The sequence below is a fragment of the Cupressus sempervirens genome, chromosome 5, assembly GCF_028749045.1.
Source record: "Cupressus sempervirens isolate cs-2001-9-10 chromosome 5, ASM2874904v1, whole genome shotgun sequence".
NCBI classification, from domain to species: domain Eukaryota; kingdom Viridiplantae; phylum Streptophyta; class Pinopsida; order Cupressales; family Cupressaceae; genus Cupressus; species Cupressus sempervirens.
The window spans coordinates 779006741-779029853 of record NC_143122.1 but is presented as its reverse complement, the minus strand read 5'-3'; the positions used below and the strand labels follow the sequence as shown (position 1 = coordinate 779029853).

The 23113-nt window shown below is 40.7% G+C and overlaps 2 protein-coding genes across 2 annotated transcripts; both read left to right on the top strand.

The window, feature by feature from the left end:
• The first annotated feature begins 1084 nt into the window (after positions 1-1084).
• On the top strand, positions 1085-1411 carry LOC149558254 (sister chromatid cohesion protein PDS5 homolog C-like). The gene has a single exon (XM_089830706.1). It carries the CDS (start codon positions 1085-1087, stop codon positions 1409-1411), a length of 327 nt encoding a protein of 108 aa, XP_089686832.1.
• A 9911-nt stretch (positions 1412-11322) lies between these two features.
• On the top strand, positions 11323-21260 carry LOC149558253 (uncharacterized). Its single transcript, XM_089830705.1, has 3 exons — positions 11323-11925; positions 12063-12317; positions 21219-21260. The coding sequence occupies exons 1-3, from the start codon at positions 11806-11808 to the stop codon at positions 21258-21260; spliced, it is 417 nt and encodes a 138-aa protein (XP_089686831.1). The 5' UTR covers positions 11323-11805.
• The last annotated feature ends 1853 nt before the right edge of the window (positions 21261-23113 follow it).

The window sequence follows — 23113 nt, the reverse complement described above, 5'->3', positions numbered from 1 at the left end:
GAGCTCATGTTAATGCCACATTCATGCAACAAATATCAGCTACTAAATTGACCCCATGATCTGAATGCCATAGACAAGAAAATATAATTCCATCATGTTTTTGACCTTGAAAGGAATCTACTTTATTGATAGAAAGACCTTTCTCTTCATTATATTGGGGGACATTGTCAAACTCTCATTGCAAACATGTCAAATGAAGCTTGTATAGGGTGATATTACAACAAAAACTTTTATACATGCAGCCTAGGCAACTCTTTCAAGGTTCTCATATAATTGCAAAGAAAATTAGGATTCACAAATATTCTGATAAGAAATAGAACCACCTTTATAATATTATCTTCCATTTGCAAATTATTATCATTTCATTCACGGATTATTCAAGCTTCATCTCCGCCAATTAGCCAGTCCTCTGTACTTGGAAACATAACAGTGGTATCAGAGCAGAAACTGTCGGGAGCATCTCTAAAACCGTTCGAGAAAGTGGTCGCACTGCATAGGCAATGGCCGTGCAGCATGGATAGTAGTCGTGCAGCACGGGCAACTGAGGCCACGCAACACAACTAAGGCCGCGCAGCATGAGAGCATCTTTGAAACCATTCGGGAAAGTGGCCGCACAACACAGGCAATTGAGGTCGTGCAGCACAAGCAATGGCCGCACAACATGGGCAGTATCCACACAGCATGGGCAACTAAGGTTGCGCAGCATGAGCTAAGGCTATGCAGCACGGGAGCATCTTTGAAACCGTTCAGGAAAGTGGTCACGCAACACAGGCAATAGCCACGCAGCATAGGCAATTGAGGTCGCGCAGCACAGGCTAAGGCTGCGCAAAACGGGAGCATCTCCAAAACTATTAGGGAAAGTGGTCGCGTAGCATGGGTAGTAGCCATGTAGCATGGGCAACTAAGGCCATGCAGCACGGGCTATGACTGCGCAACACGGGAGCATCTCCGAAACCATTCGAGAAATTTTTAAAACTTTTGGGAACATTACCAAAACCGTTCAGAAATATTATAGTGGTATCAGAGCTAGTGATCTTGCCAACCTGTTGGGATGATTGAGTGATTTTGGTACTTGGATCACACTATGGCCCCAAACAGCGATGGAGAGTGGTGGTTGAAGGCACTACAAAGGATTGGCAAAGAGCTCAGTGAGGGTGTTGATCTTCCGTTAGATATATTGGAAGAATGTTTGTGTCAAGTGGACCAATTACCTTCAAGATTTATACAAAGAATCCTTTCGTCAATTAAAGATGCCTTAAGTCAACCTAGGCTTTTTAGACGCCATGACAAGGATAAAAGATTGGCAGTTGCAGCATGTCTCAGCAAGGTCTTGAGAATTTTGGCTTCTAAAGCATTGTATGATGATAACACCATGATAGAGATATTGCAATTGATAGTTGACTGCTTTTAGAGTCTTGATGACTTCAGTAGTGACCCTTTTGGTAGGAGATCTACAATATTGGAGAATTGTGCAAATGTCAAAGTAAGTAATCTTATCTTAGATCTCAAAATGCAAAATTGGGTCCATAACATGTTTCATCACTTCTTGGTCACCATCAAGGAAGATCATGATACTAAGATTCTAGTTGCTATGAAGAGTCTTATGATTTCGTGCATTGAAGAGATGGATGAGATATCCCAACCCATCACATCTATGTTATGGGTTGTTCATAATCTAAATTGTATCCCCTTTATAGCAACATATAGATTGGTCAGTAATGTTTTCAAGCATTGTGAAGAAAACCTAATATCTCATTTACACAAGTGGGAAAAAATGGATGACATGAAGACATGATTTTAGGGCCACTCTAGGAGGATTTGCTAAATCTTTCTATTACACCAACATGGGGAGTGTAGACACCTAAAAATCTTTAGAAAATAAAGTATTTTTATTTTCTGAAAAAAATTCCTGATGACATCATCATTTATTAATTAATTAATTATTTAATTTATTTATTTATTTTTATGCCATTAAATCCCTTTATCTTAATTAAAAATATTTAATTAAGGAATCCCTCCCAAAAATGTTTAAATCTTATTTAAACATTATTTCCTTATTTATTAATTATTTAATTAATAAATTGACCAAAAATTCCAAAATAAATAATTTATTTATTTTTTGTCCAAAACTTGGCCAATTTCCTTAAGACCACTAACCTCTTCCAAAATCTTCTAAATCCTTCTTTAATTTTGATTAAAGGCTAATCCCATCATTTCCTACCCCTAATCCCAACTCAAAATATTTAATTAAGATTAAATATTAATCCTCATATTTATTAAAAATATTTTAATAAATATTTCCTCAACCTAAACTCTTGAAATAAATAAAACTTTATTTATTTTCTAAAAAATTATTTATCCTCATCCTAAAAGCCTAGACTCTTCTAGAAGATGTCAATTCTAATCCTAAACCCCCCTCTAACCTTGTCACATTCCCTAAACAAGGTTAGCCAACTCCTAAGCTAATCCTAATCCCTCTTCTAATCATGTGCACAACTTAAGCAAGGGTTAAGACTTGCTAACCCAAGCCAAAGTCAATAATCTCATCCTCCTCCCAACCACCTCTAAGCCAAAGTCAACAATCTCATCTTCCTTCCAACCATCTTTATTTATGACCCAACCATCTCTATTTGACCCAACCATCCCCATTTATGGCTCAACCTCCCTCATTACTCCTTTGACCAACCCATATCCTACCCTCTCACATCCAATCACCTTGTGACATGTGTCACCTCCTAATTGGCTTTAAAAAAGCACAATCCATGTGCTCCCCTTTGAGTGCATCCTAGCCCTCCCTTACCATCTTGCCATCCTTGCATCCTGACTGTCCATCCTTCCACCCCTTGGCCTATAAATAGAAGCCTCTCCCTTCACTAAAATCATCCACTTTTGAAGCAAACTTATAATGCTATTTTGAGAGCCTAAAAACTACCAAAATACTATTATAATGCTGAAAACCCTCCATACCTTCATTGTTGAATCATTCATCCACACTCATATTTGATTATCACTCATCCATTTGGAGCTTGAGCACATCGTGAGCATACATCCACTATCCATCAGGGACATAGCTTCGTCATCATGAGAAGCACTTGAGGAGTTTACCATCTTTGGTCTACTTTCCTCAATTTTGTCTTCTTTGGTCCTATCTTAAGTGTTTATTTGTTTTTAGTATTGAGAATGCTTTTTATAGATTAGTGTTCATTTTACTCTACTAAAATAGGTGATACATTTTGGCATGCCTGGTGGGACCCACTTCACGGGTTCTTTGCAAACATGCTAATGTGATTTAGAGTGTTTTTAGATTTTTCAAGCTTATAGGTGGACGGAGCACTTTGAATTCTTCTTCCTCTTCTTGTCTATATTCTTCTTCTATTCTGTCTACTTCTTCTTGTGGGATCTTGGCCATTTTTTATTTTATTTATTTATTTTTTTTTAAAAAAAATTTAAAAAAAAAATCTCATCGTCTCTCTTCTTCAAATTTTCTTAAAAAAAAAAAAATTTAAAAAACATTTAAAAAAAAATAATTTGGGTACACCTCTTTTTTGTGAAAGTTTGGTAAAAATATGCATATTCATATATATGTGTTGTAAAAAAAAAAAAATTCAAAAAAGTGTAAAATACGTGCTTGTCTTTTTCGGGTGGCACGGATTTTGGCCCCCAAAATTTTTTAAATTTCTTGCAGGTACCATCCAAACCCATCAAAACCAATTGGGCAGCCACCACAACGCCATTTCTAGTCACAGCTTGCGGCCTTTGAAGACCACCAACACCGTTGCTCTCATTCATTGGGTTCTAGCCATTGTAGTAAAACATCATCATATCAAGTCACTCTCTAATCATGCATAGTCCACGCCCATTGGATATGCCATGTTAGCAGGTCAAATCTTTTTTTTTTATGCCTATGACAGCCATATGGCCATGAAATTTAAACTTGCACTTTGATGATGTCAGCACGACATCATTTCTACATGCCCTTTAAGCCTTGAGAATCAACATTTGGTGTTTTGCTCATAACTTGAGCATCCGGACTCTATTTTCAGAAAACAAAATATCCTCAAAAAGTTGGTTCCGAGCCCGTCATGATGGTATTGGTTTCTATCATATTTTACAGCCTTTTAAATACTTATTTTCACTATCAATGACTGAACTTTGATGGTTTTTGCAGGGAAATTTGCTAACTCATGCATTATCGGTTGAAGACTTCTATGAAACCACTAATCACGTTTCTTGCAGGTTCTCCTTACATGGTTTAATGCTCTTGGAAAATGAACTTGAAAATTTAAACACTTGTCTTTGAATGCATGTTGCTAAAATGAACTTGAATGTTTAAACACTTGTCTTTGAATGTATGTCGCTTAAATCAATCTTGAATGCCATGGATTAAAATCAATCTTTCTTGGAATGTATGCTTAAAACAAACAAACTCAATCTTGAATGCAAAAGATCAATTAACCATTCCAATATCTCACACTTCAATTTTTGGGCATAAAAAGAATCTACATTCTAGAAACTTCCTAAATTATAAAAACCAAATAAAGACACTTTAAGTGAGTTTGTAGATGGACTCACCCTCTTTAATCACCCATCAATTCAACCATTGGTTGCAATCTCAGCGCCATCTATGGGGATGGGTCCACCTAAGAGGGTGTTAAGTGCTCCACAAAGATCAAACTTCACTTACTTGTGTTTTTATTAGTTTTTCTAACTTAGAAAATTCCTTGAATGCACATTAGGTTCGCTAACACTTCATTTGGGCACTAAAATTGAACAACTCTTGACGTGGAGGGCCTCCGGGCACGTGCTTGACATCGAATTTCATACACTTTTGTTTTGGGCTTAAAACAAACTCACACTCAATCTTGAATGCCTTAAAGAAAAATCAATCAATACTTGACGTGGAGGGCCTCCGGGCGCACGGGTTTACTTTCTTGTTGACCCTAACTCTTCTTCTTATTTGCATTCTTTGATCAATTTACTTTTGTTGGCGCTTCAAGTTGGAATTGAACATTGTCTCTTAAACATGAGTGCTTGCAAAGTCTAGATTGGCACACATAAGAGTCAGTTGGTAAAAGAACAAGCGTGTTTTTTAGCCCAAGGTCATCCAAGTCTTCTCTGCCCTTGTCGTCTTTCGAGACCATCTTGGGTGCATAAGATTAGGATCCAAAACCTTGTTTGTCTTCTTAGGAGGCCTGCTTGGAGATTTCATCACTCCTTGGACGAACTCAACTCCAGCGTTCCGGCGGAGTATAAGAACCGAGAGGTGAATTGAAAGACACCTCTCTTGGGATCAAGATTTTGTCACTCGGGCTAAGCCTCAAGGAACTTTATACCCTTGAGAAGTGAAAGAGGAGAAGTGGGTTACCGCTCCTCTCGGCTATGTGACATCTTTTTGTATTCATCTACGGATTTAGGCCTTACGTACCTTGGGTATATCGAGGACTCCCTAGCTAAACCAACTGTCAGCCTTGCAGACAACCCTCTAGGGTGTTAATGTGTTTGAAGTGACTGGTCGAAACATTTGTAAAACATACACACTCCTTGGCGCAAGTATCACATTCTGAGAATCAAAAACTTCTATGTGGTTGTTCCTATCTATTGCTTGATTTTTTATTTGTTGAATGAATGTTTGCCAAACTTGGTCAATTCTCTTAAGAATACTTAGTGTAGTCACTGCTTGTTTCAAAAATTGAAGAAGTCAAAGCAAAACAACCGAGATCTCTCAAAGCCAAGAAAATTCAGGAATTCATGTCAGAACAACCCAAACCCAAATAGAAGTTTCACAAAGTTAAACTCAAGCCATCTCAGGTATACCAAGAACTTTCAGCCAAGAGAAAGGAACTAACACCAAGCCCTCGAATTGCCAAACTCTACAAAGTAGAGGACAAAGCTGCTGACGAAGCCCTTCAAGACGCCTGGTTAGATCGCACCATCCAACTTAACCAACATCCAGGAGTTAACAATGCTTATGCCTTACCAACTAGGCATGATTTCTATGATTAAACCCCTTTGTTTCTCCACATCTTCTTGCATAAGCTTCACTTTTGCATTAAGAGTCATCTTTGTAGGTAAGCCAGCTAGCCATCCTTAGTCATCCTCTTAAGCATTTTAGTTCTCCATCTCATTTAGTTCTTTTCTTTAGAACCAAACCATCTAACCAGTAATCAAAAAAATTCACATCCAAGCCTTCAAAATTGTTGTCACCTTGCCAGAATTCTGCCATTCCTACCATCTTGCAAATCCACCAGTCTCACCGAGGTTATCCCTCTGACAGAGCTTTGTCTAGGGTAATCTAGGCTTGTCACTTGTCATCCCTCATCACCTTGAGCTAAAGGTTGAGATCCACAAGTGGTTAATCTCATGTTTTTCCTAAAGGATCATCAGTCTATCCTTAAGTTGACACAATCACCACCAAGCTTGCACATAAGAAAGCAGACCTTTCATGCTTTGGCAACATATCTTTGGAGTTAGAATCCCCAACCCAATCCTCCTTAGGTTTGTCATATAGCTTTGTCTCAAACTAGGAAATCATTTGCATAAAATAGCCTTCCCCCTTTGCATCCATTAGCATTGTTGCATCTCATCCCTAGGAACATTCTGCATTTTCATGCCACCCACCACTCATTTTGGTAGAAACACAAGGAAAAAGGACATGGATCCTAGTCATAGTAATAACACATCTCGAGCTCAGCCATACCCCGTCGTTTCCATGATGGCACCAGATCCACCACCACAAATCCCCGAAGAGACAGGTTCCTCCATAGACATTGATGCTTTCATGAACCAACCTGGTCATGCCACCATTGTTAATGCCATCATAGACCGAAACAAGGAAACCATCATGGCAAATTTCTTAAGGGATAATGTTGGTTCCTTTAAATTTGGGCGTCCACCACCTATCGACATTTCAGATCCTACACACCCTTTGTTTGGGTGGCAACCACTAGTCGCAGAGTCATCTATTCTTACCGATCCTTTCTCTGGATGTCAACCACATTAGATAGAACCTGTAGACCCGAATATACCCTCAACCTAGGTGCCTGCTCCTATTCCACAAAACACCCATCCCATCCTCACTCAACCCTTAGTACATGCTACATCCCAACCAACCTCATGTGTATCATCTGCCTCTGCTTCAACCACTCATTTCCCTACTCCCCCAAATCCTCCGTTTACATCCAACAACACTACCTTTTCACTTCCACCTCACAACACACCTAGTCTATTTACTACTCAAATGCCACCACTAGGGTCAAATACCTCATCTTCCATCCCACCCAACATCACTATCAACCCCTTTGTAGCTAGCCAAAGCTCTTCCGCCTCATTTCCTTTGGGACCTTGGAATGTTGCTATAGCGCAAGGACCTACCACTGGTCTTCCCCCTAGCACTGCAGCCATGTCCGCCCCTCAAACACTTTCATCTACCACTTCACATTGTTATTCACTACCACCCCTTACCAACTATCTCTCCATGCCACCTTTGAGAAATAGCCAAACCATCCCACCATTACAGTTCCCTATGATGAATACTCTACCACAGAATAAGTGCCTATCACCTACTCATAATCAGTCATACTCTCAAGTAGGAGTGCAACCCACATATATTGGACATGGTATGTATTCCCAAAGCATGGCACCAGCATTAACCACCTTACCACCCTTTCAGCCGCAGTCTTCACACCAACAATATGCTCAAGCACCTACACAACGATATCTCATACAGCAGTAGCCTCATACTTATTCCCCACCAACAAACTTCTCAGCAGATGCAACAATATACCCAAAACACATTCCAACAACCCATAACATCCATTCCTCCAGCTATGCAACTTATTTTTCCATAGACGCCATATGGCAACCAAAGTTTTTCATATCAATCGCAACCATCAGATCCAGGCATGTATCCTACGCTAGGGGCACTCGCTCCCCCACCTATAAACTCTGAATGGGAAGAGATGAAAAATTCTCTCAAAGCCCTCAAAGATGGGATAGACTCAAAAACTTTCAAGTTTGAGAATGATTGCCCATACCCGTTTGACAAAACCATCACGATGACACCGTTTCCTAAAAATTTTGAGACCCCTAAGTTTGACAAATTTAGAGGGGAAAGTGATCCAGTCACACATGTTAAAGAATTCTATATGCATTGTCAGGAGGTAGCTTATAATGATGTGTTCCTCATGCGACTCTTTCCCAAGAGCTTAGCAGGACCAGCTTTGGAATGGTTCTGTCGTATCCCTCAAGGTACTATTAAAACATTTGCAGAACTTTCTGAGGCGTTTGTTGCTCAATATACCCATCTTGTTGAAACTGAACTGTCTGTAGTAGACCTAGTCCATACTAAACAAAAAGGTGGAGAAAGCCTCACAGAATACTTGCAACGCTGGCAGATCCTCACAACAAGGATCTCTTGTACCATCCCTGAGCATCATCTTGTCAAGATGTTCATAAACAATGCACACCCAAGCCTTGCTCATCATATGGTTATGAATTGTTTGCAAACGTACAAGGACATCAAAGAAAAAGGAATGGGCCTTGAGCAAGGCCTCATTAAGGATGGTGTCATTAGATTGTACAAAGAAAACACCAAAGACCGAGGTCCAAGCAATGAAAAAACTCGATATTGGAACAAAAACAAGAATACAGTAACAGATGGTGCCACCGACACTCGACAGGTCCATATTGTTGGGGCGGCTACCAATGTTCCCACTGCATTTTGCCAACAACAAACTTATCAACAACAACCCCCTATGTATCACCCGTCACCCATACAAAACAATCAATAAATACCTGCTCATCATAATCAAACCAATGCTATCACACTTTCGACAAGTACTAAACCTCGTGTTCAAAAACAACCTCGTGTATACACCCCATTGGGGGAACCTCTTGATGCAATCTTTGAAAAACTAGCTAAGGATAATCTTATTCGACATCCACCAACACAACCCTTGGAACCAAACCAATCTAGGGCATCTTGGTATAAAGATAATGAGTTTTGCAAATTCCATCGTGTCAAAGGACATACCACTCTCAAATGCATGCAACTCAAGGACTATGTCCAAGACCTAATTGATCAAAAGGAAATCACAGTGGGGGCACAAACTTCACCCAATGCAGGATTAATGATGTATCAAAATGCTTTCCCTCCTCATAACACAAACCTAGGAAAAGCACCCGCAAACCCACCTATCAACAAACCGAACAATACTCAAGGCAAACAAGGAGATAACCGAGACAAGTCTCAAAATTATACCTTAGCGTATTTAGACTATGGAAGCCTTATCAGTTGCATATCACAGGTTGAGCCATCCATCAACGTCATTAACATTAAGGACCAAGATACCCAATGTGCAGTTGCTACTCGCCGGACTTGACTCAATATAGCTGGCCCACCTATTTCTGCCATAGTTCCAAAAATCGCCATGAAATCGCCGAAATCGCCGAAATCGCGATAAGATTCATGGCTCCCGATTTTTTTGGAATCGGAAATCGCTGGTGGCAATTTTTTCATGTGAATCGCCTGAATCGCCAAAATCGGCGATTCATGGCAAAAATCACCAAAATTGCCATCATGAATCTCCAGAAATCGGCCGTGGCAACAAGGATAGAAAGTTCAATTTTTTAAAAAAAACACATCTTTTATTTGCTTTCTAAGTTGACTTTCCTCTTTGTTATAACCCTAAAGAGCCTTCTATTTGCTTAGTATGAGTAGAAGAGAGGAAGAGTGAGAGAGAAGAAGAGAAAAGAGAATCCATAGGTTTCCAACCGGCAAGAAGAAAGAGCACCAAAGAGATCAGAAGTCCATTTGGGGAGGCCATAAATTGCATTGGGAGCATTAAGGAGTCAATATCAACACTCCTCAACTCATTTGCAAGAGGTAAGTGTTGGTTTTTTTTTTGCATGTTAGTGTAGTATGCATTTTTTGTTAAATTTTTTTAGTGTTCATTTGCAAATCTTGAATGTTTTTAAATTTTTATTTTTAGTTTTACTAAATTGCAAACTAGGGTTTGTTGTTTTGTAGTTTTTGTTTATTAGTTGCAAACTTTGATTTTTTACATGAATTTTTTTATTGCAGCAGCCCTTTGCTTTCATTTTCCAATTTCCACAATGGGTAAAAAAGATGAATGCTGGAAATATAATGAAGAGTTTCCTGGGAGAACCAAATATCAAACAAAATGTATATTTTGCAAAGAAAAAATAAATTCGGGAGGTATCTATAGATTGAAATACCACATTGCTGGCATACCTGGCCATGATGTCACAGTTTGCACTCAACAAACTGCTAAGGCAAAACGCTCTTGTTTAGTGGCATTAGAAAAAATTGAACAAGACAAGTTGACTAAGAAAATGCAACTTGAAGGGTTAAGAGGTATTGGCTCCTGTGCTCCCACATCCGCAACCGCATCTACATCTGCAAGTGCATCTGCATCAGCTTCCGCATCCGTAGGTTGTGTTGGGGAGGGTTCTTCTAGGCCTCCTTTTCATCCCAGTGCTAGTGCTCATGTGAGTGTTAGTGGTAGTCGGTCTCATACTGAGACAGAGTCCAACACCAACCTATTGCGGCCTAGAGTGCGGAAAAGCAGAATGGATAGTTACTTTGTGCCCCGCACTACTCCTGGCTCCCAACCCACGCTTGAGGGCATGGGTTTGAACAAGGAGATTCATGATGCTACCAGAAAAGAGATTTGCAAATTCTGGTACTTTTGCAACATTCCATTTATTGCAGCCAGGTAATTGATTCTTTTTTCTTTGTTATCTTCAAAGTTAAAGTTAAAAGTAAAAGTAAAACTTTAATTATATCTACTTGTTTTATGATTTTAGTTTTTGACATCTAAATTTCTAATCAATATCATTATCTATTTGTGACAGGACTCCTTATTGGCAGAACATGATAGATGCAGTTGCCATTTGTGGTCCGGGGTTTAAAGCCCCAACTGAGGCTGAGTTAAGTGGATACCTCCTGGAGGAAATGGTTGAGGATATGAGGCATGAGCTTGAGGACAACCGAAAGGAGTGGATCGAAAAGGGTTTCACCATCATGACTGATGGTTGGACAGATAGGAGGGGAAGAACACTCCTCAATTTTCTTGTATCCTGTGGAGGTGATTGATCATTCTACTTTCCTACATACATAATTTTGAATCGTGATTGACTATTTCAAATTTTGATTTGTTGATTGCTAATAGTAATTATAATTTGTTGTTTTGTTACTTGTAGGATATACCATGTTCCTCAAATCCATTGATGCTTCTTCTCATGTAAAAAACACCACCTACTTATGTGAGGTTATTGAGGAATTTATAGCAAAGGTGGGGGAACAACATGTGGTGCAAGTGGTGACGGATAATGCAGCAAGTTATGTTGCTGCAGGTAAACTTTTAACTTTTTAAGTTTTGAAAATAAATTTATTTGAATTTTGAACTTTTTCTAATTCTAACTTAGAATTTCTAAGTTTCCTAAGTTCTAAGTTCTAACATGTTTGAAATTTGAATTTCTAATTATCTTAAAATTGTTGTAGGCAAACTTTTGATGGAGAGGCACCCCACCATATTTTGGTCCCCTTGTGCAGCACACTACCTTGACCTCATGTTGGAGGAAATTGGCAAACTTGAGTGGGTCAAGTCATGTGTGGAAAGGGCAAAAAATATATGTAAGTTTATTTATAATCATTCATTTGTCCTTAGCACAATGAGGAAGTACACAAGAGACAAAGAGTTAGCTCGTCCAGGGATCACGAGGTTTGCCTCGAATTTCATCACCTTGTAGTCCTTGTTGACATCAAGGGATGATTTGAGGAGCATGTTTGTTGGGCGGGAGTGGATTTCATCTTCCTATGCTACGACCACTGCAGGGATAGATGTGGTGGATTGCATATTTGATGATGATGGTTTTTGGAAACCTGCTAGAGAAATACTTAAGGTAATTTTATTGCAATTTAACATATAATATTTTACAGTTTACTATGCTAATTGTTTAATGATTTAGTTTTACCTTATATTATTGAATTATTCTATGTTTAAGTTTTGACTCAAATTTTTGTTTTACTTTATATGTAGGCCACTGAGCCTCTTGTATCTCTCCTACGAACTGCTGATGGGGAGAAGCCCTCTATGGGCTACATATATGAGGGCATGGATAGGGCCAAGGAGGCCATTAGAGCTCAGTATGCAGGAGTGCAGGAGAAGTATGCCCCTATTTGGGACATCATTGATAGGAGATGGCAGAATCAGCTCCACAGACCCATCCATGCAGCACCTTACTTTTTGAATTCGGCATTTCGTTTTCGTCCTGACTTCAAGGCGGATGAGGAGGTTCTCACCGGATTATATACAGTGATCCAGAGGTTGAGTACTGATGAGGATAGCAGTGCTGCAATTATTGAGCTTGATAAGTTCAATAATAAAGAAGGGCCACTTTTCTCTAGCAGGGTAGCCATAGATGCTCGGGAAACAATATAGCCAGGTAAAAATTAAATAATATATTCAATGTTCATGAATCTAGATTCTAAACTTAAAGTTGATTATGTAATTTTAGAGTTAACTTGTAATTTGTAATTTGTAAATGAGACTAATTATTTTTATTTTCCCTTATTTCAGATAGATGGTGGCAAATGTTTAGGGCCACAACCCCAAAACTTCAAAAAATTGCCATTCGTATTCTGAGTCAGCCAAGCAGCACTTCTGGATGTGAGCGTAGTTGGTCCATGTTTGAGCACATCCACTCGAAGAGGAGAAACAAGTTGACAGTGCAGAGGTTGAATGATCTTGTCTTCGTTCATTACAACCTCCGTCTTAGGATCAGATAGATTTTGGGCACTGACTCCTCTCCGATCATTCTGGAGGAGATTGATCCAGAATTAGAGTGGCTCACAGAGGTTGTAGATCCAGTCTTCACTGAGGAAGACCGTGCGTGGATTGACCAGTTGGATATAGAGGCTGAGGCAGCTAGAGCACGTTCTTCAGGCATTGGTAGACGCACACGTGCACGCACAGACACAGGCCCTAGCGACATTCGTGAGCCCATCTTATATGTGGGAGATATGGCTCGACAGTCCTCTAGGACCTACATTAGACACCTTGCTACTAGGCAGACTGGATACTCAGAGGCTGAGGCTGAGGCTGTAGCCGAGCTTGAGGATGATGTTGAGGATGATGATGACTATGAGCCTGAGGCTTGAGCTGGAGCCTTGTTTTTATATTTTTTTTACAGATATTGATACTGAATCATTGATAGACATATGTTTCAAAGTTTCAAACTTTCATGGATCTTCATCTTAGATTCTTACATAAATCTATGATTTGATGTCTTATGGATCATCTTACATACATTCTATGATTTAAATCATTATGATCATTTGATTTCTATTTACTTCAGCTAGCCTACAATTTACATTTTAGAATCTTAGATAACATAGTTACGTATGTGATTGATTTTATGTTTCATGTTTATGTATGTTAAGTTTTAACTTCTATTTGATGATGTTATAGTGTGCTTAAGTTATATTCAATAAAGGGTGCATGAAATAAGTTTTAAATTGTTAAAATCTTTAAATTTAAAGGGTTTTTTCAAATTTGCCGATTCATCGCCGATTCATTGCCGATTCATTGCCGATTCACGATTCGATTCCGATCCGATTCCGATTCACGTTTCTTTGATTTCTACACCGTCAAGACCACCTCCATCTAGAGCATCTCCATCAAGAATCATCCTCATTAGGGCCACAATATAACATCTTGGAACACCTTGGAAACACACCAGCCCAGATCTCCATTCTAGATCTCTTACGAACAAGCCCACTTTATCAAGAGATCCTCAACAGTACTCTACATGAGTCATGCGTCCCCTCTGACATAAATGCCACCGAGTTTTGCAACTTGGTTGGCCATCTTTCGGCCTCATGTGCCTTATCCTTCAAAACCACTGATATCCCAAAAGTTGAACCAGATCATATCCTTCCACTCCGCATAGCCATCATGGTTTCTGACTTTGCTGTTAAAAGGGTCATGATAGATAATGGATCAGCTTTAAATCTATGTACTTTAAAGTTCATCAAACAGGTAGGATACACTGAGGCAGATATCATTAATGAAGTAATCACCATCAAGGCCTATGAAAATTTGGAGCGCACCACTGAAGGAACCATCTTGCTCCCTTTAGGAGTTGGCCCAGCCACTCAAGAAACACTTTGCCATGTAGTTGATCTTAACCTTCCATACAACATCCTCCTTGGTCGCCCATGGATTCATGCCATGAAGGCCATTCCATCCACATATCATCAGTGTAACAAATTTCTGCATAATGGCACTGAGATAACCATCCACGCAGATCCTGAACCCTTTTCTTATTGCAATGCGGTTGAAGCTTCATACACCAATCACTGTCTTGGGATCAAAATTGGCACCACCATGGCCAGTTCCTCTGGCACCTGCCATGATCCAGACACCATTTTAGCCTCCACCCTCTCCACGGTTAAGATCAACTACCAAGGTTGTGGTGAGTATAGTCTTACAGATGCTTTTGCTGTTGGCGCTCTACCACTTGATCCCCATACTCAAGGACGCCCAACACATCAAGGGCCTATACCGAAAACCACCTCTCAACTTCAACAAATGGGCGCTACCACATTTATTACGAAAGGCATTCTTGATGGAGAAGAGAATGCACCAGACATTAACACATGGCTATACAAGGAGCCCCCTCCTAAAAGTGAAGCACTTCTTGATCACTTTAAACAAAAATATCCCTGGTCACATCGTTTGGCCATAGAGCAATGGGATTATCAAGGAGGTGGTTTAGGCTAACAGGAATTAGGTATGAGACAGCCTATAGAAGCACACCAAGGGCAGAAAACTCAAGGCTTGGGCTATGGACTCCCCACAACTAGGGGCACTACAATGGGAGGCCACGCCTTTATGAACATCCAAAACACTCTCGTTGAGGTTGAAGACATCCCTGAGGAAGTTGAAAAGAAAGTTTACAACAATATTTTCCTTGACGAAATAATCCTTGGAGCCTCTGTGCTCTGCCAATTATCCTTGAATCTCATAGACCTCCCGCTCACTCACCCCGAACTCAGATTGGGACCAACCAAGTGTCGTTCATGTTGACAAGTTCTCTACTGAGCACGCGCTTCTTAAATTCATGGGGGCAGAAACACCACATAAACGGCCGCCACCACCATCAGCATATGTCTACAAGCTGGATCCTGCAGGTTACTTCGGGGAGGAGGAAATCTCCAATCGCAAAATAGAATACAAAAAGAAACAAAAAAGAAAAATATCAAAGGAAAAATGTCCTCTGGTGAAAACTCCTCTGGAGCATCATTGGATAACTCAACAAATGAATTAAAAATAAAGGATGTATCTGATGGTGAAAACCTCTCTGAGGCGCCTGAAGATGGAGATTTCATCCTTCCCCCGCAAGAGCATAGGCATCCTATCTCTTCAATTTTGATAGAGGAAACTCGGCCAGTAAATATTAGTTTGATAGAGGTCCCACATATCACATACATCGCAACCTCTCTACCACCTGAACAAGCAGATCTTCTTATGGAGGTTCTCCGCAAAAATGTGGGCCGCTTTGCATGGTCATATCAGGACATGCCAGGGTTGGACCCCAAACTAGTCGTACACCATCTAGCAGTGGATCCAGGGGCCAGGCCCGTTAAGCAGAAGCTCCGTAAGATGCACCCCAAAGTTGCTTTATTGGTTAAAGCGGATTTAGAAAAATTGTTGGAGGCCAAAATCATTCTCCCAATAGATTATTCTGAATGGATTTCTAACATGGTACCTGTTACCAAGCCTTCGGGTGATATCAAAATTTGCACTGATTTTCTTAATAAGGCTTGTCCGAAGGATGACTTTCCATTACCAAATATCGACATGATTGTGGATCTCACCACAGGTCATGAACTCTTGTCACTAATGGACGGTTTCTCTGGATATAATCAGATTCATATAGCATTTACTACACCTTGAGGCACATTGTGCTATAATATGATGCCATTTGGGCTAAAGAATGTCGGGGCAACCTATCAGCGTGCCATGACGGTCATCTTCCATGACCTAATCCATAAGATTCTTGAGGATTACGTGGATGATATTTTAGTAAAGTCTCTCAATGCTCTTGATCACTTATTTCACCTCGAAGAAGTGTTTAATCGATTGGCAAATTATCATCTCATGCTGAATCCAAAGAAATGTGTCTTCGGTGTCACCTCAGGCAAGCTCCTAGGCTTCATTGTGTCCCAGCGTGGTATTGAGATTGACCCCAAGAACGTCAAAGCCATCATGGATATGGCTACTCCTATGACACTCAAGCACCTTCGTTCTTTGCAAGGAAAACTCCAATCAGTCTGGCGGTTCATTTCTCAACTTGCTGATAAGTGTCAACCTTTCACTCACTTTCTTAAGAACGATCAGAATTTCAAATGGGACTCAGCTTGTCAACACAATTTTGAGCTCATCAAGCAATACTTAGCTAATCCGCCTATTTTGGTTCCTCCAGTTGCAGGGCGCCCACTCATATTGTACATCACAGCTACTCCCACAGCATTAGGTGCTCTTCTAGCACAACTTGACAATGCAGGAAAGGAATGAGCTATTTATTACATTAGCCGAACATTAGTGGGCTATGAGCTCAACTACACGCCAATGGAGAAGGCATGCTTAGCAGTAGTGTTTTCCACCCAGAAGCTACGTCATTACATGTTGAGTCATACTATGCAACTGATATCAAAGATTGATCCATTAAAATATATGCTCTCTCGCACAGTACTCACTGGACGCCTAGCAAAATGGGTTACACTTCTCAGTGAGTTTGACATTCAATATGTTGACAGAAAGGCCATCAAAGGCCAAGCTATTGCAGATCACTTGGCTGATGCACCCTTAGTTGCAGATCACCCACTAATCATGGAATTTCCAGATGAATACCTCTGTTTGATAGAAGAACAATCACTTTGGAAGCTATATTTTGATGGCTCCTATACATCTCATGGCTCTGGCACTGGCATACTCTTGATTACACCTCAAGGTGATTTTTGGTGTACCAATAACATTGCAGAGTATGAGGCCCTTGTTGCAGGCCTCAAAATCGCCATTGAATGGAATATCACAGAGCTTCAAGTTTATGGTGATTCTCAACTTATCATTAAACAAGCATTGAATGAATATCAGACCAAGGATAACAAGCTACTACCTTACAAAAATCTGGTTGATCAATTAAAGGAGCATTTTACTCAGATCCAGTTCATACAAGTACCTAGACTCCAGAATAAGGCAGCTGATGCTATGGCTACTATTGGTTCTCTCTTGGAAATGCCGTGTGAAGCTACACAATATGAATTCTTGGTCGACCAGCTACATGAACCCGCATATGAGAATGATGAATCAACACAAGTATGCATCTTGCTTGGTCCCCAATCCCCATGGTACCACGAAATTCATGCTTACCTACTAAATGGTATCATATCTCCTCGCCTCACACGAACCCAATGCCAAAACCTTATACGTAGAGCTTCCCGATACACTATCATTGCCCAAACCTTATATCGTCGTGGTTATCATGATACTCTCTCTCGATGTTTAGATCAAAATGAGGCTGCGATGGCTCTCAAAGAGGTACACGCTGGACTTTGTGGTGCTCACACGAGCGGGATGGTGCTAGCAAAGCAGATCCTTCGGGCTGGATACTATTGGCCTACTCTAGAACATGATGCATGTGAATTTTTGAAACGATGTTTACCTTGTCAACAACATGCTAATTTAATCCGGGCTCCAGCACAGGACTTGCAACCCATTGCACCACCATGGCCTTTTGCCTGCTGGGGGTTTGATCTCATTGGTCTTATTGCACCACTTTCTTCAGAGGGGCATAAGTGGATAATCACTGCCACTAATTACTTCACTAAGTGGGTCGAAGCAATTCCCCTTGTCACTACTACGGGAGTTCAAGTGTTCAAGTTTATCTTATATCATATCATATGTCGCTTCGGCATCCTAGCTACCATCTTCACTGACCATGGAGGTAATTTTGAAAACCTAAATATGGAGGATTTGTGCACTTCCCTTCATATCCATCATCATTTTTCTAGCCCATACTTCCAACAAGGTAACGGTCAGGCAGAGGCAACTAATAAAACCCTGCTCAGAATCCTCAAGAAAGTTGTCAATGACTCCGGCCGTGATTGGCATTTGCAAATCAATCCTGCCCTATGGGCATACCGCACTTCATTTCGCACAGCCACTGGCACAACTCCATACTCCTTGGTTTATGGTGCTGAAGCAGTCCTACCTATTGAGGTTGAACTCCCATCGCTCTGCATTTCTCTACGCGGACAGATATCTGATGAAGAATATAGAGTGGCTCGACTTACTCAACTTGATCTACTTGATGAAAAAAGGCAACAGGCCTATGACCACCTCATGGTCTACCAGAGTCGCCTCAAGCGCAATTTCAATAGGAAAGTCCATCCACGTAATTTTCAAGAAGGTGACATGGTCCTCAAAGAGAATATGAAGGTTCAAGTTGACAGAGAAAAGAAAGGCAAGTTTGAGCCCACATAGCTTGGTCCTTATGTGGTCACAACATCTTTTGGCTCAGGAGCCTATCAGCTATCTACCCTTGAAGGTGAAGTCCTGAATGATCCTACCAACATTATTCACCTCAAGAAATTCTACGCCTAAGGGAAGAATTTGTGAATCAAAAATAGGCAAAGAAAAATAAAGCGTCCAATGGTGAAAACTTGGCAATTCAAGCACCTTGGATAGGTCCCTGGTTAAAATCTAGCAAATAGGCGCCAAGTGTACTATAGTCTTTCCATTATCTATCAATGACCTACATATCCAGTATCACCCCTTTCCTTCTCATCACCCATCTCCCCATTTTCCAAGTTTTTCTCAAAAGTTCATACATCCGCTGCACATCCGCTAATATGTTCTATCTTACATTCCAAAGTCATCCACCCATTTCCTTTTCATGCTTGTATATTTTTGAGCCTTATAGCATCCAGCATCACTATCTCACTCACATGCTCCGTTTCACCCCCACAAACTAATAAATACAAAAAAAATAAAAAATTGCCAAAAAAATTGTCAAAAACATTCATAAATCATCCACTTTTGAAGCAAACTTATAATGCTATTTTGAGAGCCTAAAAACTACCAAAATACTATTATAATGCTGAAAACCCTCCATACCTTCATTGTTGAATCATTCATCCACACTCATATTTGATTATCACTCATCCATTTGGAGCTTGAGCACATTGTGAGCATACATCCACTATCCATCAGGGACATAGCTTCGTCATCATGAGAAGCACTTGAGGAGTTTACCATCTTTGGTCTATTTTCCTCAATTTTGTCTTCTTTGGTCCTATCTTAAGTGTTTATTTGTTTTTAGTATTGAGAATGCTTTTTATAGATTAGTGTTCAGTTTACTCTACTAAAATAGGTGATACATTTGGTGATGTTGTTGATAAGTTTGTTGTTGGCAAAATGCGGTGGGAACATTGGTAGCCGCCCCAACAATATGGACCTGTCGAGTGTCAGTGGCACCATCTATTACTGTATTCTTTTTTTTGTTCCAATATCGAGTTTTTTCATTGCTTGGACCTCAGTCTTGGGTGTTTTCTTTGTACAATCTAATGAAACCATCCTTAATGAGGCCTTGCTCAAGGCCCATTCCTTTTTCTTTGATGTCCTTGTATGTTTGCAAACAATTCATAACCATATGATGAGCAAGGCTTGGGTGTGCATTTTTTATGAACATCTTGACAAGATGACACTCAGGGATGGTACAAGAGATCCTTGTTGTGAGGATCTGCCAGCGTTGCAAGTATTCTGCGAAGCTTTCTCCACCTTTTTGTTTAGTATGGACTAGGTCTACTATAGACAGTTCAGTTTCAACAAGATGGGTATATTGAGCAACAAACGCCTCAGAAAGTTCTACAAATGTTTTAATAGTACCTTGAGGGATACGATAGAACCATTCCAAAGCTGGTCCTGCTAAGCTCTTGGGAAAGAGCCACATGAGGAACACATCATTATAAGCTACCTCCTGACAATGCATATAGAATTCTTTAACATGTGTGACTGGATCACTTTTCCCTCTAAATTTGTCAAACTTAGGGGTCTCAAAATTTTTAGGAAACGGTGTCATCGTGATGGTTTTGTCAAATGGGTATGGGCAATCATTCTCAAACTTGAAAGTTTTGGAGTCTGTCCCATCTTTGAGGGCTTTGAGAGCATTTTTCATCTCTTCCCATTCAGATTTTATAGGTGGGGGAGCGAGTGCCCCTAGCGTAGGATACACGCCTGGATCTGATGGTTGCGATTGATATGGGAAACCTTGGTTGCCATATGGCGTCTGTGGAAAAATAGGTTGCATAGCTGGAGGAATGGATGTTATGGGTTGTTGGAATGTGTTTTGGGTATATTGTTGCATCTGCTGAGAAGTTTGTTGGTGGGGAAGATAAGTATGAGGCTGCTGCCCTATGAGATATCGTTGTGTAGGTGCTTGAGCATATTGTTGGTGTGAAGACTGCGGCTGAAAGGGTGGTAAGGTGGTTAATGTTGGTGCCATGCTTTGGGAATACATACCATGTCCAATATATGTGGGTTGCGCTCCTACTTGAGAGTATGACTGATTATGAGTAGGTGCAAGGTAATTATTCTGTGGTAGAGTATTCATCATAGGGAACTGTAATGGCGGGATGGTTTGGCTATTTCCCAAAGGTGGCATGGAGAGATAGTTGGTAAGGGGTGGTAGTGAATAACAATGTGGAGTGGTAGATGAAAGTGTTTGAGGGGCGGACATGGCTGCAGTGCTAGGGGGAAGACCAGTGGTAGGTCCTTGCACTATAGCAACATTCCAAGGTCCCAAAGGAAATGAGGCGGAAGAGCTTTGGCTAGCTACAAAGGGGTTGATAGTGATGTTGGGTGGGATGGAAGATGAGGTATTTGACCCTAGTGGTGGCATTTGAGTAGTAAATAGACTAGGTGTGCTGTGAGGTGGAAGTGAAAAGGTAGTGTTGTTGGATGTAAACGGAGGATTTGGGGGAGTAGGGAAATGAGTGGTTGAAGCAGAGGCAGATGATACACATGAGGTTGGTTGGGATGTAGCATGTACTAAGGGTTGAGTGAGGATGGGATAGGTGTTTTGTGGAATAGGAGCAGGCACCTGGGTTGAGGGTATATTCGGGTCTGCAGGTTCTGTCTAATGTGGTTGACATCCAGAGAAAGGATCGGTAAGAACAGATGACTCTGCGACTGGTGGTTGCCACCCAAACAAAGGGTGTGTAGGATCTGAAGTGTCGATAGGTGGTGGACGCCCAAATTCAAAGGAACCAACATTATCCCTTAAGAAATTTGCCATGATGGTTTCCTTGTTTCGGTCTATGATGGCATTAACAATGGTGGCATGACCAGGTTCGTTCATGAAAGCATCAATGTCTATGGAGTAACCTGTCTCTTCGGGGATTTGTGGTGGTGGATCTGGTGCCATCATGGAAACGACGGGGTATGGCTGAGCTCGAGATGTGTTATTACTATGACTAGGATCCATGTCCTTTTTCCTTGTGTTTCTACCAAAATGAGTGGTGGGTGGCATGAAAATGCAGAATGTTCCTAGGGATGAGATGCAACAATGCTAATGGACAGAAAGGGGGAAGGCTATTTTATGCAAATGATTTCCTAGTTTGAGACAAAGCTATATGACAAACCTAAGGAGGATTGGGTTGGGGATTCTAATTTCAAAGATATGTTGCCAAAGCATGAAAGGTCTGCTTTCCTATGTGCAAGCTTGGTGGTGATTGTGTCAACTTAAGGATAGACTGATGATCCTTTAGGAAAAACATGAGATTAACCACTTGTGGATCTCAACCTTTAGCTCAAGGTGATGAGGGATGACAAGTGACAAGCCTAGATTACCCTAGACAAAGCTCTGTCAGAGGGATAACCTCGGTGAGACTGGTGGATTTACAAGATGGTAGGAATGGCAGAATTCTGGCAAGGTGACAACAATTTTGAAGGCTTGGATGTGAATTTTTTTGATTACTGGTTAGATGGTTTGGTTCTAAAGAAAAGAACTAAATGAGATGGAGAACTAAAATGCTTAAGAGGATGACTAAGGATGGCTGGCTGGCTTACCTACAAAGATGACTCTAATGCAAAAGTGAAGCTTATGCAAGAAGATGTGGAGAAACAAGGGGGTCTAATCATGCCTAGTTGGTAAGGCATAAGCATTGTTAACTCCTGGATGTTGGTTAAGTTGGATGGTGCGATCTAACCAGGTGTTTTGAAGGGCCTCGTCAGCAGCTTTTTCCTCTGCTTTGTGGAGTTTGGCAATTCGAGGGCTTGGTGTTAGTTCCTTTCTCTTGGCTGAAAGTTCTTGGTATACCTGAGATGGCTTGAGTTTAACTTTGTGAAACTTCTGTTTGGGTTTGGGTTGTTCGGACATGAATTCCTGAATCTTCTTGGCTTTGAGAGATCTCAGTTGTTTTGCTTCGACTTCTTCAATTTTTGAAACAAGCAGTGACTACACTAAGTATGCCCTAAGCTAGGATTGACCAAGTTTGGCAAACATTCATTCAACAAATAAAAAATCAAGCAATAGATAGGAACAACCACATAGAAGTTTTTGATTCTTAGAATGTGATACTTGCGCCAAGGAGTGTGTATGTTTTACAAATGTTTCGATCAGTCACTTCAAACACATTAACACCCTAGATGGTTGTCTACAAGGCTGACAGTTGGTTTAGCCAGGGAGTCCTCGATATACCCAAGGTACGTGAGGCCCAAATCCATAGATGAAAACAAAAAGATGTCGCACAGCCGAGAGGAGCGGTATCCCACTTCTCCTCTTTCACTTCTCAAGGGTATAAAGTTCCTTGAGGCTTAGCCCGAGTGACAAAATCTTGATCCCAAGAGAGGTGTCTTTCGATTCACCTCTTGGTTCTTATACTCCGCCGGAACGCTGGAGTTGAGGTCATCCAAGGGGTGATGAAATCCCCAAGCAGGCCTCCTAAGAAGACAAACAAGGTTTTGGATCCTAATCTTATGCACCCAAGATGGCCTCGAAAGACGACAAGGGGAGAGAAGACTTG